Consider the following 16,690-nt stretch of genomic DNA (forward strand, 5'->3'; position numbering starts at 1 on the left):
CAATCGCACCAGGTTGGACATATTGCTTTAAACCACCAAATTTTGTATATATGTCATGCATGCCACATAGATGATATTATGTTTATACAAAAATAACACCAACGCCTATTACTGTGTATCATAGTAATTACAGAAAAAAACTTTCAGTCTTTTTTGCAATGAAGTTCAACTGAGAAACCTTATACATCTGTGTATTTATATCTAATACATATATACATACAAATATATATTAGATATAAATACATAGATATACTATATAAATATATAGATATATATGTTAAATGGTTATGACTTTTCCAGCTGTGATATTCCAGTTCGACTGAACCCCTTTTTTTTCTTTGTTAACGTTTGATGTGGTTGTGAAGGTTCTTTAAAGATTTCCTGTTGTGAAAAAAGGCAGTGCTCTGAAGAAGAAGAAGCAACGCAGTCAAAATGCAACAGTGACCGGATAAGACGCGAGTTCCTTCTCCATACAGAAGTCCTAATGAGGGAAGAAAAAAAAGAAGAAGATCTGTGGCAAAATGAGATCTTATCTAGTCCAGAAATGAACTTTCGAAAAACTAAATCCAGGTGAGGATTTTCAGTCTGCTGAGTCTCGTCCGGACTGTTGTTTTTGTTTGCGACGTGGCTGAAACCAGTAGCACAAACAGGCCGCCGCAGAGTCTCTGATTGCATGGCTCTGCTTGTGCAGCTGGCATGAGACGTGAGGGGCAACCAGTCCAAGCAGTCCAACACATGACCACCGCGGCCACAGTGAGGCGATGGCGAGAGCATGGGGTGGGGGGTGGGGGGCACTCTTATCCAGACAGGAGGGAGGAGAAGCGAGGCAAGGGGAGGCGGTGACAAAGTTGTGCAGAAGAAAAAGACGACTTTGGCAGAACATTCTTAAAGCTTTGCTGGGTGATGATTGGCTGATTGCCCCCTCTCCCATTTCCTGTCACCGACACAGACAGCAGGTACACTTCATTCACTTATTTGACAATATTTACACTGTACTGACTCTAAGGAGGAGTGCAGGTGTTGAGCAGTTAGACAAAACAAAGAGGAAACACGTCATCGTTTGGAGGGCGTGTCTCGTTTACAGCCAACGGACACGTGGCGGGAAGAGGAAGTGATGTCACCAGTGCTCTTAAGTTCCTTCTCTCTTCCCGGAAACAGTTTCTGAAAGCTGTTAGTCGCATATAAAACGGTGATGACCTCCACAGCTGCAGCTGTGTCCCTCCACAGGCTCCGCCTCCTCCAAGATCTGAATTTCATGACCACAAAAACAAACAAACTGTGGTCCAGGGCCGGACTGAAACTTCCTAGGGTTCTTACAGACAAGTCCCCCTTTACCCCCAATATGCAACCATGCACATTAACGCCTCAAGTAAATTCATAAAGCTCCTGCTGTTCCTGGATGCTGTAATAAATATTAACTCTACAAAGTGAAGCCTCACCTTTATCAGTTTAACCAGTGACCGAGTCCTGAACACAAAGCTAAGTCGCTGTGGTCTCAAATACATTCAGTCTAACCAGGTTTGGGCAGAGCGCTAAATTTTAGAGCTAACCAGACCACGCCTTGTGACAATTTTGGACGAGGGCTCAAAGACTTACAGCAACACTAAGATTACCTAAAGCTTGACTTAGAGTACAGCACTGAATCCACATTCCTTCCTGTGCACGACACAGGATTGGTCTACTCGGTGGTACCAAAGTCTTTCTTGAAGCAACTCACAGAACTCGTTATCCTGCAAGCCCTTACATGGGCATTTATTTAGAAAAAACAGCGTAAAAAGTCATTTTTCAACTTTGCCCCAGAATAAGATTTTCAATAAAGAAGTTAGACTTGTCCCACGATTCTTTCTCTGTCGCCTGTGTTTGCTGTGCATACACTGTAAAACCCATTGATTAGCACTCTGTTAATGCCTCTGTTGAACCAAATGTAATAGGCTGTGATTGTATCTAGTGCGATCACAATGCTAATGCAATGGCTGGTATTCTGCCAGTGTACATGGCGTTTTCTCATTTTTACAGCTCAGTTCCCTTCTTCCTGCTTTAAAGTAAAAGTAACTGTTGTTCAGAGTCCAACGTGAGCAGCTCAGCTAGTAAAAGCAAAGATGGCCGCTCTGGGGTTTGTGGCGATTCAATGCAGGACTTCAAATTAAGCTTAAAGTCTTTGACCTTGAGTCTGGGAGGTCAAAGCTTGCTTTTGGTCCGTCTCTGTACTGACTACAACTACATGGAGCTTACTTTCGGAGGTTTTTCTCGCAGAGGGGTTGGGAAGTCAATTTGGACAAAGGTGGGCGTGCCTTCACGGACCACGGCCCCTTCAAAACGGAGGCGGAGCATGACGTGGGACACAGCTTTGATCCTCTTTAAAGTCGTCAGCTCCGACACCTGCAAGCTGGAAAACAGCATCAATCCACTCATTCAAAGAAATCAGTCGCTGTAGCTTCAAAGCAGAGAAACAAACAAACCCAGAGGTTGGATAAATAATTATACACTCCCATTTAATGTTTGATACAGTTAGCTGATGCATTTTCTGAACTCTAATGGAGTTGGATAACTGCGAAAAATCACTTAACGTGTAGTGTGTCACAACATCTCAGGTAAAGTGATTATACTCATGTAAAAGGGGGCTGATGGGACTAGACTGTTCAGATTCCAATTGATTGGGCGACAGGAAGTAAACAAGTCACTGCAGGTTTCTGAGCCCTAACGTCAGGTGACCAAGACGACACACGTGGCAGAAATATTTAGAGAGCTGTAAAAAGACAGAGTCCACGGTAGGTTCATCTCATTCATGTACGGTACTGTCACCAAACTCTTCAGCCTATACATATATATTCATATATCTCCAAAATATTAAAAAGTACTTAATATAAAAATACAGAAGAATTGTAAAAAATGAGCAAAACATTGAATTTTATATGAAAACCATGCAAGAAAGATTCCCCATTTAGTTAAATAGTAACTCTAAGATTCAGGAAAACAAGGGAGTGAAAGGGAAGTGGTCGGATGAGAGAAGCGCAGACGAACTGCCACCGACTCGCTTTTCATGTAAACATTGTAGAGGTCCTTTTAACTTGGTTCGGCAGTGACGACTGAAGATTTTTCTCCTTGTTTTTTTTTCTTCTTTTGTTTCTTTTTTGGTCGTGTTTGAAGTAAAAGGGCCAGGGGAGGAGAGAGGGTGTGTGCTGGGACGGGGTTTGAAAGGGTGAGGGGTGAGAAAGTCCAAAGCAAACCTCGATAACAATGAGATTAAAAAAAAAAAAAATCAATACAGACAACCTATAAAATATGGCTCTGAGTTACATAGAAAAAGCTCATCAGTGGGGAAACCTAGTCATGACAAAAGTTGGAAATATGGCAGTAGTAGCACATTACTTCAATAACGTGTCCTAGTTCAGAGATAGGTTGATGGCTGCTAGTCAGACTAAGAGGGGATTAGACGCACCGCTGCTTCTGATTGGAGGATGAGTCTTTCTTCTTTTAAGACAGTAATCTGCAGATGAGCAGGAAGTACTAAGCGGCAGCGGGAACACAGTGGATTTAAATCTATGGGCTGACTGGTGACATCATCAGTCTCCCGTAAACCTCAGCATGGCCGCCACACTGATGCCTGCCAATCAGACACAGCAGAGAAAAGAGCAATGATGTTGATGGTGAAGATCAAACATCTTCTCCGCTCCTGGCTGTGTGATGTCACTGACAGCTGATTTAAGTTTATGTTATAAAGTTATAAAGTCTGAGAAAGGAGCTAAGATTTGTCTTAAACACAGGCAGACGGTCCAGACGCTGTTTAAAGCTCCATTTACTTCCTGTCTTTGCCCCAAAAACAGACTTGTCAGCGGTGCAGTCGTTTTCTGTTTAACACGCGTTTAAACTCACTTCTTTTACCAGCGCCACAGTCAGACTGCAAAAATGTGAGTGACACCAACAGATGTGAGCTGCCCGTAGGCTTAAAATGCTTGAGATTCACTGATAGCAAAACTAAACTTTGTGGCAAGCCTACATTCTGTATCGACCTGTATCCCCATGTGATGTCTGTGTTGTGTGTGTAAGGTCGGAGGGGGGGGGTCCCATTTCACTGCAGGGCAACCTGCACGTGGCGAATAAAGCCTTGATTGATTGATTGATTGACATTCATGGATCCAGACATGAAGCACTAAGAGTACAACCTGACCTCTGACAGAGACGATCTTTAAGAAATGGGTAGAAGACTAAATAAGATCTGAAATGCTTTACCTAAACTTTTCCTTGCACAAACTAAAAGGTTAATATTCCTTCATCCTCCGAAGGAAATGTTTACTCTTTAAGCAAATACCCTAAGAAGCCCAAATTATACATCTGCACAGCAGGGAAGTTAGTTGTGATCAATTTTAACTTGCTGATGAACCCAGGGTGGGCGGGTTTTGTCTAATACGAGCCTGTCGGAGTGTAGAGTGAGGAGACACAAACGAGTGTTACATTTTTCACACCTATCGGTGTGCAAACATCTGCTTGGGAGTGACATAAATTTGGTCAGGAAAGGGTCACGTCCCTGTGCCCGGTGTATCGAGAGGACAACCGTGATTCCTCTCAGAGGAAGAGCACCGACTTAAGCTTGGTGTCCAGGGGCGAGTATTACAAGACCAGAGATGAGAATGCATGTGTTTTAGTCTGTCTCTATCCAAATATTACTATTTTGATTGTATTCAACCTCTCCTAGCTGAAAGCATCTCTGTGCACGACATGAGATTGGAGTGGGCCGGTCGCAGCCACATGGCGAGCGAGCGCCACGGTGGGGGTCGAGCAGTGGAAAAAACAGGCTGCAGCTTTTGTTTGTTGTCGTTGGCCCTCGGGGCTTTCCGTGTGTGTAGCGACCTCATCTTACCAGCGATACCTGTGTTGTGACAACACGAGACAGACATTGGATTTCAGGGCTTTGTGACTTCGCATTACCTCGATACCGAAAGTTTTATTGCACTCGCCTACTGTGAAACACACGCGGACGCCGGGGTATCGATTGTGTTAAACACCCTGATGGTTTCCCCTGCCAGAATATCGATGAGGCTGCCGTGGTAACAGGAGGTTCAGTCCTACAGACAGGAAGCTCATGGAGCTCTGAACAGATGCTGCTGCAGACGCACAAAGTTGAAACAGAATCCCGAATATTCATTCCTACTGTACGTTATCATGCGACTCAACACGAATTAAACAAAAACATGCATCCTACTAGAGACGGAAAACATGAACCACACTCCCGTTTCCTATCCTCACAGGGGACAAACTGGGGGAGGGGCAGAGAGAACCAGAACCCTGACTGGATGAGATGAGGTCAGAACCCCCACTGAGCAGAAAGCGAGCCCCCTCCAGACGCTGCCGTCTTCAGTATTTTTGGGTAGTAAACATTCTGTCCTTCCACATGCAACACAGCAGCTAAAAAAAAAAAAAAAAGCAACACATACAGACACGATAAAGGGAAAAACATTATTTTAACCTTGAAAGCTGTAGTGTCACACTCACAAGACATTCTCAGGAGTCTGAATCAACCATCGATTGACATTCGTTAGAAGGTTTCAAAAAGAAATCAAGATCAAGGTCTAAAAAAAAAAAAAAAAAAAAAAAAAAAAAAAAAAAAAACTAAACAAAACAAAAAACAACAATAATAATAATAATAAGGTTACATTTTTGCATTTGCCTAAAAATCTTCTGATCAACAAACCCGGCTTATAGCTGTGTAGAAGAGCGGAAGCGTATGTACATCTGATTCACTGCACTCTTTGAAAAGTTCGGTGCCGTTTGAGAACGCAGGAATGAAGCGAGTACAGAACACAACATGCTGCTGCTGCGAGTCCTGCAAGGATCGAATCCAATAAAGTTTAAAAGCTTTTCAAAAAGAATGTCAAGTTAAAAAAAAAAAAAAAGGAAGAAAAAAAAAACATGAATGGACTAGAAGAGGCCTTCCACTGTGGAGACTCTATCAGACTTACAGGCAGAACGACGCCACAGTCAGTATGAAAAACACAACGTGGCTGGAATGACCGAGGGGGGGTGGAGACGATGTGAAGCATGTGTGTGTGCAGAATGAGTCATGACTCCCTTCTTCGGTGTGACAGTTCGGTTGGTGGGGTGACAGATGATGCTGATGAAGAGGAGAGAGGAGGAACTCAGATGGATTAATCGAGGTTGAGGGGGAAGGTGGTGGGCAAGTCTTCTCCTCCCCGGATCAATGATGAGGAGGTGGGGAGGGGGTCGATTTCGTCTCCAGTCTCCTTAATGGTGGGGATGCGAGCCTCCTCCTCCTCGGACAGGGGCACAAACTCAGGATGGGCCATGAAGCTGTGGATGGAGCTACGGGACTCTGGGCTCTCCAGCCCCGCGTACAGGGAGCTACGGAACGCATTCACCACCTTAATCTGAAACAAAGAGAGGAAACGAACGTCAGAGGAGGTCTCGTAGGTGGGCAGCCATTTCTACACAAACAAAAACAAAACTGGCAGCAGGGGCTGATGGGACACGTGGCGGTCGTGCGTCTGAATCTGGGCATGGAAATGAAAAAAAAAAAAAAAACCCACAACGAGTGGAACAGCTGAATGAGAACACGGGTGGAAAGCTGAAAATATCCACAAAACATCAACGCAAAAAGGTCAAAAAAGGTCAATGCTGGAGGCAGCTCATAGCAGGAAGTGCATAAAAAAAAAACACAACAAAAACAAAAGCATCATCAGGGAGTCACATGTGGAGAAGCACTGAATCACAATCACCACAGTACGCACACCTGCACACAAACACACATGTCTGCAGGGAGAGTTCAATTGATGCTTCCTATAATTCTGCTTTTTAATATCTGATATCTATCCAAAAGTCTGTGGACACCTTAGTTACGGTTAAACTGGGTTCTTAATGTATGAGCACATCGACGAAAGAATGCATCATCACATGTTTTATCTTTCTACACACAAACTCATGCCTAGTTAACTTTTAGCCATCACGGCCGACTTAAACTTAACAAAACCACCACTGTAACCGTCACTTCACTAACGTTCAAAAACCCCCATTTAAACCAGCGCAGATCTCACAGTTAGCAATGTTAACTAAAATTATCTGATGTGTTCGTTTATCCCTGAGCTGGCACTCAGTCATCAAAACTTCCTGACAGAAGACGCTGCATGTTATCAACCCGCTCCCCCACTCGTCTATCTCCAGATGTCGAAGCTGTATGCGCTCCCATTCAGCCACTGCAGTATTAATGAGGACGGATGCTGGCGCTGGGTGATGAGGCCTGACACACAGTGGGTGTTGTAGTTCTTTCCAGAGTGGATGGATTGGGGCTGGGCTCTGTTTTTGTCCCCCTTTCCTTTCTTTTTTTTTTTTACCAAACTGGAAAAATATTTACTAATAATTCTTTTTGTACATTGGGGAATCGTCACATTGTGTCACACTGAAAGAGTAATAGGATTACCTGAAACGTAATACAGACTACAAACATATTTGTTTTCAGATTTTCTCTCACTGGAAAGCAGGGGCTAACACCAGGACAAACGCACTCATACTACATAATACAGTAAAGGGTGTGAATGGTTTTGATTCACCCAGCCTTCGTGATCTCATACCTGATGAGAGATCACCCAAAATGACTCAAAAACACATGCTCGTAAGGACAAGTTTTTCGTTACATTTGTAAGAGATCAGTCTCTGAGAATGAATTCCTAAACTGAACCTTAAAAAAAGCACAGTATGAAATGCATCTGTGGAGCTATTTGTTTAGACAAAATTCTTATTCTGCTGCCCAGTTTTAGATGACAAGTTTTGTTAAATAAAAATTATACTGCAGGGGGAAAAAGGCATAATCACGAACACAGAAGCGTCTTTATTTGTATGGTGCTTAAATAGCTGATTAAAATTTCAGTTTCAGTAAATTTGTATTATTTTTAAAGCCAATGGGTATTTTGTAAACCTTAGTTTACAAAACTAATTGAATTATTTGAATTTTCTTCATTCGCAATCTCGGTGACACTGAAATTATGTGCTCAGCCAACAGAACATGTTGCCTGACAACATGCCTGCATGAACCAATCACAGCGCTTCCCTGCACTGGGCAGCCTGAAATCACAAACCAAAAATATGTTTCCAATTAATAACTAATTAATAAATATGTCCAGTAAAGACAATGAGTGACGGGGGGTGGGGGTGGGGGGTGGGTTCAGGTTCAGGCAATACAACATCGCCTCGCATGATTATAGTCCCAAAGTGGAAAAACCTGGATCGGATTCAACTTCTTTGTCTACAAAGAAGGTTTAATTAACAGGAATGTCCCACAATGTAACAGTGACAGCAACAGTGGCCTAAAAACCCCCAAACATTTTCTTCTAAGAGACTCATTGGATGATTTTTCTTTTGATGTAAAGATTTGTAAAAATTTTAAACTGTGACAGCAGTGTTCGCATTCCACAAAAGTGTAATAAAACCATTTTTGCCACTAAAACCAACAATTAATATTAAATTTTATCCTCCTGAGTCGGTTCCTGTGTGTTAAAAGTTTTCCCCAGTGGATGAAAGGGTAACTTTGAGTCGAAAAACGGGCTCCGACTGCAGTTTGTAGCCACTCCAGTTCTTGGCCTTATTGTTGGAAGCTGCACCATCTGAAGTTCTCAGCGTTTACCTGGGAAAGTGAAATCTGGAGGCTTGTGACTGGGAGGTCTAATCTGAATCTGGCTATGATTTAACCTCAATGCATGATCTTGTCTATGCAAATAAGATATAAATACCATAAACTAACTGTCCTGCAGCAAACTGACTTTCTGGGGTCACTGCTGGTTGGAGGGCATGTTTTACGATGATGGCGTCAGCGGGAATACCGAAATATTTCAGCCGATCCCCGACCCCAGTAAACACCACACACATAACAAACACAATCTCACTGTTAAGCATTTCTAATCACGTTCCGAGTGAGAATCGTTTTGTCCTCGGCCTGCTCTCCTCTCTCGGCCTAAAGTCGTTTTCTGTGTGATGAATCCGCAGAGGCTGCAGCTGATCACACTGATTTATACGCACCAGTAGACACTCTTCATTATAATTAATAACCCTGCAGTTCAAAGCTCTCTATTACTGAACCACAAGAGAGCTGCAGGCTGAGCTCTGCAGCTTAGAGCATGCATGCAACAACCACAAACACTCGTGCATACACAAAGCTCACAAGTTAAAAAGCTCTCGGCTGTTAAACCACGAGGGAGACTTGCTCAGCCTGACAGATTTAACCCTACACAGGATTAACTCATAAAATTATCTCGATGACCAGGATGTTGCCTCAGAGAAATAGAGGGGGAAAAAGCAACAAAGAAAATGGGACGGGGAAATGAGAGCGATTCATCGTCTCTTTCTCTTCTAGTAGGTCACACGTGCCTTTAGTGACTTGTCAGGCACCAAGTCTCATCATGGGTTAATAGATGCATGGAGAGAGTTTAATTCTTCATGCAGGATGGAAGTGATGTAAGTAATAACAAGAAAAAAAGATGAATATAAAAGCACAGGAAGGTGAAGTGGACAGCACATAGAAGCAGAGAGATGGAAACAGATCAGGTTGTCTGCAGGCTCTCTCAGTACTTTTTTCTCTGGCTTTTACAGTCAAACTGCAGTTCACACTGGTGTCTATTCAAAGCCGTAATGTACGTACTGAACACTTTAAAAAGATTTAATAAAACACATTCAGTGTAATTTCTTCTGTACAATAGAGCTGAAAATGTTTGAATGTTCTAGAAATGCTGAACTGAATGAAAGAAACATCTGAATGCTGCAACAAATCATCTAAAAGAATCTTAAACCTTTGTTTCTCACTCGCACCACTGTTCGAATGAAGTAGGTTAACATGAAGCTAATTAGCAAGCTTTAAAGATGTTCACTTTTTCTCCAAATCTGCTTTTTAATATCTTGTGATGTTCAGCTCTTACTATACTCACATCTTCAAACTTGTTTACTTATAGATTTCAGCAGCAGCATCACAGCTTTATTTACAGTTTTAATTGCAGCAATTGCAAACAGAGCTTTTTCACCTCGCTGCTGGTTTACATTTAAAGCTCTCCACCAAACCTTTGGGGGGCTTTTATTGTAAAGCTGCGGTAGACAATACAACTTAGCCACGAGTGTGATTAGAAGAGCTTTCTAAGCTATGCTCCTTGTGAAGGAAGGAAAGTAGAAAAGAAAGAAAAGTTTCTATTTAGTGAGCACAGGTTCAATAATTGCATTATCTTTACTGCTACCCTGCAGTGGGCTATTCCCAATTCTACCACTTCCAGTTAATAAATAGCCTAGACACCCTCTTCACATGAAAAATTCCAGATTAGTTCAGGGCGTGCAGACACCCGGTTACGACAGCAGCAGTGCAATGGCTTCAGTGTCGGTAAGTCATGCAACGTTCAAACAGAGGAAAAAAAAGACAGAGTCCAGCCTGGTGGAGCGTGCTGTTAGCTGGCCTCCAGTCACCGACTCACTGCCTGCAGTGGAGGAGGAAGCAGCAGCAGCGGGGGGCAGAGCCCCACCCGAGTTGGTGAGAGAGGAGGAGGAGCTAAGCCCTATGTGGGTGGGGCTAGAGAGAGTTTTGGCAGCAGTGGCGTCATTGTGCTGGCTGACGACGGACGGCTGGCGGCGCAGGGCACCGGGCACCGCCGCCTGGCTCGTCTGGAAGGTATAGACCACATCCATCTGAAGGAAGGACAGCCACAACACACAGTTAGAGAGCAGAGAGAGCAAGAAGACAGCACAGAGGAACAGACTTCTGCAGAGGTTAGAGACAGTGCAGTCTGACCTTTTAATTCATTCGGACGTAAAGAAGAGGTAGCGCAAGTACAGCGATGAAGACAAGCACATCTGATTAAATTACTCAATTTCAGGGTAGTTTACATTTAGTGTTAGCTGGCAGGAAACGGTGCAATGGCATTAGCTGATAAAATGTTGTGCATCAATCTACGATGAGACTCATCTATGTCATTCTTTGCTGCTAACAGTGTGACTGGGATTGTATCAGTCTGAATATGTCACACATTCAGTGGTAAGATTTAAAATTGTCCTGACAAAAGGGTGACGCTATGTTTTCAAAGAAAGTTGGCACAGATTCTGAGCCTTTCCCTCTCATACTGACTTGAATTAATCATCCAACCACAGAGAGCAAAACTGTAAAAAAATCATCTGATCAAAACCAACTAATATTTCATTTCATTCATCAAGATCAGTGCCGATGAAATAGACTGATTTTATTAAGTGGATCCTTTCTTTATTTTCTGTCATGTATGTATACATCGATGCTGGATGGTCATTTTAAACTTTGCAAAGTTTCAAATAATGGATGATTTTGAATTGTGAATCATGGAACGCTTCTCTGCCAGAAGCTGGGTATCATACTGTCCCCACACTGAACAGACTGTATCCAGCATTTCAATTCAACAGTTAGTTTTACTGAAAGAAAACAAATGGACATTATGGCAGTAAGAAACTTTCTGATTTTCCATTGAGGTATTTCTTGCATATTTAGTACATTTGTTAAAGAAAAAGCAAAATAAAATATCAAATCTTGCAGTTGGATAACCTCTGCAGTCCTTATCTGTGCTGCTGCAATACAGAAAAACTGAGCTACTGACACTTTTAGCAGGTAGAGACACTAGAATATGAAGGAGAAACAAAGATGAGAAAGAGATCAGGACAGAGGAGAAGTTGTAACAGCAAGGAGAAGTTTGAGAGCTGTCATTTAGTTAGTGTCAAAATGTGAAAATCCTCTGACAGAACGAAGGGATGAAGAAAGAAACGGAACAGTGAATAAAGAGCTTTTGAATCAGGCTTACGGCACTCTGAGAGAGAGAGAGCTGAGACAGGAGAAAGAGAAAAGTGTCATTTGGAATGACTGAAAGTTTCTGCAGCGAGGTGCTGCATGTAGCAATTATTCCCCCACTGTGTCTGACTGTTGAGGCGTTGAGCGGCACAACACTGCCCACCAGGATTAGAGAGGAAGAGGACAGGAAGAGGAGCGTGGAGAGATAAGAACCTAATTAGCTTGCAGCCTTTCGTCGCCTCCCTCTCCATCCCCGCTTCCTCCCATCCTCCCATCCCGAGAGGACAACACACTGATATTACAGATACACAGCCACAAAGGGAAAAAGGAGAGCGTCCTCAGTTCTGTACAGCAGATCCGATGGCAGACAGAGAGAAGTGGAGGAGAAACATCCGCCTTTCACGACACCGATTTACATGGACCGGGTGAAGATTATCGTAAACCGCACACGTGGATCAGGGTTTTCCACTCCACCTGAAATCACACTTGCCCTCGCCTGTTCATTTGTACCCGCTCTGAAGCTTTCAATCAGATTATGTGATGAATGAGCATTTTAACCTCTAGACATTTACCAGCTCACCGGTAACACATCGATGGTTATGGTTTTGTTTTCGCTTCATGCAAAACAGGCACGTTTTAAATGAAGTATCATTTATTAAATTTGATATTACCAGATTTTCCTACAGTTCCTATATGAAACCACCGACTTACTAAATAATTCATTTGTATTCTTACAGTTTTAGTCTGTTTGTGTGATAGATAGTGTATTTTGGATGTTTACTAGTCTACTTTCCAGTTTTTTTCTGAACAGCTGTTGAACACTTTGGCCATCACCTGCTGTTTTAATCAAGGTATAATGTATAACACAATAATAAAAAGGACAAATGATGGAGAAGCACCAGAGCTCTGGATTAAGAAGCTACACTTATTTGTTTTGGTGTTTTATTTGGAAGAGGTCTGGTTTAAAATGAAGTCTTATTTTCTGTCAGTTACAGAATTGAGTGAAGAAGCAGAGAGTCAGTGTTTCTGCAGAGGTCAAACTGAGAAACTCAAGACGACAAACCAGAAAAAATTCGCTATTATTATTTCAGACCTGGTTACCCTCTGGCCTCAGTAAGTACAAGCAAGCCCACTGGTAAGAGGAAAACACCTGACCTCGCTGACTCCATGTGTGTGCGCGTGGGAGCAGAGCGATGGCTGCTGTTACTGTAAGTGGGCGTTAGCATGGAGGCTAATGAAGCCCACAGAGACTGAATGGAACTGCCCGTGGACATGCTAAAGCTCAGTGAGCTGTCCTGTAGGAGGAGGATAACACAGACAAGTTCCAGCGTACGAGAACAGCCACTAGTAAGAACACCAGCTAGATTTCTATCCAAATGCAATGTAGCATGAAGTTAGTTTACTGACATAATAATTCACTAATAACACTTACTCTCCAATTCTGATGGAAGAAAAAGATGATAGCATTTGTGTTTTAAAATCCAGGTTTATCTCTTCCTCTGATTAGAGGAGTGTTAACTCTTGTTTTTTCTTTGTCCTTCGTGCTTTTTTTGCTCTCGGTCGCTCTTTTTGTTTACTTTGTGGTTTATTTTGTGACTTTTTTATCCCCTGACCCATGTTATTGGTTTGATTGCGTCTTATTGCTTTCTTTTTAACCCCTCTCTCTTCCTTGCTGTCTGAATTTCAATCAGTCTTTGCCAGGCTATTGCATTTTCAACTTCCTCTTGTTCCTCAGTCTTCCTTAGATTCACCCCATGTTTTAGATTCAGTGCTTTTTTTTGGACTAACCAGCCTAATTGTGCTGCAGGTTTTCTAAACTAACTTTCTCTTTACCCTTTCTGCCTGTCTGTCTCCGTGATTCTGTATTTGGGTCAACCTTGCGGTCTTTCAGAACTGTTCCTAAAGATTTGCTCACTAAATCTGGTTTTGTTATTATTTAATCAGTAACTTTTTCAAAAAGCGTGACTTTTTAATTTCTTGTGGTTTCCCTAAGGTTACACAGGAATTGAAAGTCCGGATGGAAACAGGTGGATGGAGACACGCTTGCTGACATGACTGATTAATTTACTGACTAATTAAAGTACTCAGGAAGGTTTCTGCCGCTGTAGCCATCTTTAATTTCTGTTTTTTAATAAAGTGGTTCTGTGCCGAAGCTCTGCAGCAGAGTGTGAAATTGACAGGACAACATGCAGTTGAGTGTGTGTGTTTAATCTTCAGTTCGATTCCACACACACACACACACACACACACACAGACACACAGTTTTATCTAACAGTGTGTGTCACAGAGGTGCCGACATGAAGCTGCAGTCGGAGATACAGCTACGGTAAACTTTTATCGAGAGTTCTGGTTGACTGCACTATATTGTACAGTATACATATGATAAAGACTCTACAGGCTTCATTTGGCGTCTGATCTGAGATGGATGCTGACAGAGTTTAGAGGCTCCACATGGAAAGTTTGCAGAGCCAATCAGGCTTTGCAGCACAGCTCCACGCACTCGTTAAATGTAGATACTGTGCTTTCTGTATATATTTTTTCTCCTAAGCGGCGGTCAGCTTGACTTCAAAGATTTTTTTTACACCCTCCAGCTGTTAATTTCACCGTAAAGCAGTTTGATGCAGTTTACCACTTACTGTCTATGTCACTAAGAGATGGTAAGGAGATTTCCATGTATCTGAAAAAAGGTCATTTTTTCTTTTCTTGCAACGAGAAGAGAACATCAATAAGAAAAAAGATGTATTGTACTGTGAGAGCGCAGAAAATGTGTAGAGCATTTTATGTTGAATGAAAGTGAACGTGCCGTTTTGCAACAGAGTCTGGCTGGTCACCAGTGGTGATAAGCCGATGCTTGAGGTGATGTTCTGCTTGAAAAACACAAATGATGTTCGAGAGATCTGAAATAAAAACTTTGGTAAGGAATTTGTTGATTGTGAACCAGATGAAAAATAGACCCGGCTGTTGGATTCCATCGATTGTGATGCATTCAGGTGTCTGCTGGAAAAAAATATTTTTATTAAAGTCTCTCTTTGTCATCTTGATGAGAGAATGCCTCTCAAACAACAATTCAGATAAGACAATAGACCAAAAACAAAACAAGCCCTCAGCCGTTGCCATCAAAGGGGGAAACTGATAACAGAAGTAACCTGCAGTAGGTGATAAGGTTAGACATGTCGAGGAGCCGAGGCGAGCATACCTGTGTCTGGATGCGGTTCAGACCTCTGAACCAGAGAATCTGGCCTCTCCTCAGCTCCATCTCGGCGTGGTCGATCTCATCCGTGCCTTCGTTCAGCTCCTCCTCGGGAATCTCCTCCTTTGTGATACCGTGACCGGCCTCCTTCAGGAACTTCAAGTGGTGTGTGGGGATGGCCGAGATCAGCTGAGGTTGAGAGAAAAAAACCATTGTCAGCAGATCAGATCTGGTGGTGTTTACGGCAAATCAGCAGATGAAAACAGCTGACAATATCCAATAACACATCGATGGTCAAACTAATAAAACGTTTTATAAATATATAAAGACAGCCTGTGCTACAGGACGAGTTTAAAAGATGTATGAGAACAGCATTATGGGAAATGTAGGATCCTTTGGAGTGTGACTGATTAAAGTCCTCACAAGTTAATAATTCACGTGTTAATATGTGTAGTGTATAATGACTCGAAAATAGACAAAAAGCAGGGTGTGCAGGGTGCTTTCCCAATCTGGGACCAAGACATGTGAGACAACAGGACTAAGGTCTAAGAGGTTGTAAGAAGTATTTGAGTAAAGTTTGACAAATTTATTTTAAAAGATAAAAAGCTAACAAATGAACTCATTACTTTTCAGCGCTTTCATTTTTTTTTTTTTTACTAACAAGCAAAATGTTGCTAAAGCTGCACTGAAGCTTGATTTGACCTCAATTTTAAAACATAATATACAAAAACTAATGAAGCACAATTAACTTGTAACTTGGTTATGCAATCATTATTTTTCCTTCTGCTGGTGAACTATCTGTTCATGGTTGTTAAAAGAGAGCGGAGAGACACCCAGCATCCTGCTGAAGCTCACCTCAGCTTTTTACATCTCCGTCACCCTCCTCTCTCTCTCTCTGTTAGAAACAAAAGGTGTTTTTACCTCTTAAATAAATCACAGACTTCAGATGAGTCTGTTTCTGTCAGCATATGTCTGTCTCTCTGCCCTCCACCTGAACCCAGCAGGCTAGCTATGACTGAACAGTTTTTCTGTGTGTTTGCATGCTAACAGGATCATGCGTGTGATGGCGTGTTCGTGCGCGTCCACAGAGGCGCTGACACGCCGGGTTTGTTTTCCCTCGGCCCTCGTAAACAGGAGTCGCATAGCTTTCATGTGCTGAGCTCATTACCATGGCGATGGTCGTGATGGCAACACCGCAGCAGCGCGAGTGTGACAGGCAACGGTTTTCTGCCATAAACCTCACATATCCACCTCTTCATCAGCTCCTGGGTACACGCTGCTTATTCTCACAGCTCGGGCTGGTGTTTGTTCTGCTCAGCTGTTTGTGCACTTGAGGTTTTTGTCTCACCTGTCCCCACAGCAGCTCTCCCACGCCGATGAAAACGCACCACAGCCACTGGTCGATGGTCAGAGCTGTGCAGGAGAACGGCTTTCCTCCAAACTGAACAATGACGATCTGGGAAGGAAACAAGCAAGCGGCATGTCAGCCGTGTGAACGGAGCAATAATAGTAAACTTTTAGTCGGCAGATCTGGTGGTTTAACAAAGTTATGTTAGACTATTCTATAGTGTGAGATTGGTAATACTTTTACTCATACATTAGTCCAATGCTAATGTTAAGGCAAATAAATGAGATGACAGGATAACTGGGGAAACTCCAAGTTTCAGTGTTACAGGTGGGAGAATCAGTGACACCTGCACTGACCACTGGCACCC

The 16,690-nt window shown here is 42.7% G+C and overlaps 1 protein-coding gene across 3 annotated transcripts in view; it reads right to left on the reverse strand.

Annotated features, from left to right (window-relative positions):
- Nucleotides 1-2,466: 2,466 nt before the first annotated feature.
- LOC146518108 (plasma membrane calcium-transporting ATPase 1-like) overlaps nt 2,467-16,690 on the reverse strand; it is a 128,246-nt gene continuing 114,022 nt past the window's right edge. For 2 of the 3 annotated variants that reach the window (XM_085161173.1, XM_085161171.1), the window contains 3 exons: nt 16,324-16,431; nt 14,982-15,164; nt 2,467-6,383 (listed from right to left, as the gene is read on the reverse strand). In XM_085161173.1, the coding sequence (XP_085017299.1) occupies nt 6,144-6,383; nt 14,982-15,164; nt 16,324-16,431 (531 nt within the window). In that variant the 3' untranslated portion in view covers nt 2,467-6,143. Of the gene's footprint in view, nt 6,384-10,454; nt 10,666-14,981; nt 15,165-16,323; nt 16,432-16,690 lie in introns of all 3 variants that reach the window. The other variant, XM_085161172.1, reaches the window with a different exon arrangement.

Source organism: Neolamprologus multifasciatus, chromosome 5 (genome assembly GCF_963576455.1).
Source record: "Neolamprologus multifasciatus chromosome 5, fNeoMul1.2, whole genome shotgun sequence".
Taxonomy (NCBI): domain Eukaryota; kingdom Metazoa; phylum Chordata; class Actinopteri; order Cichliformes; family Cichlidae; genus Neolamprologus; species Neolamprologus multifasciatus.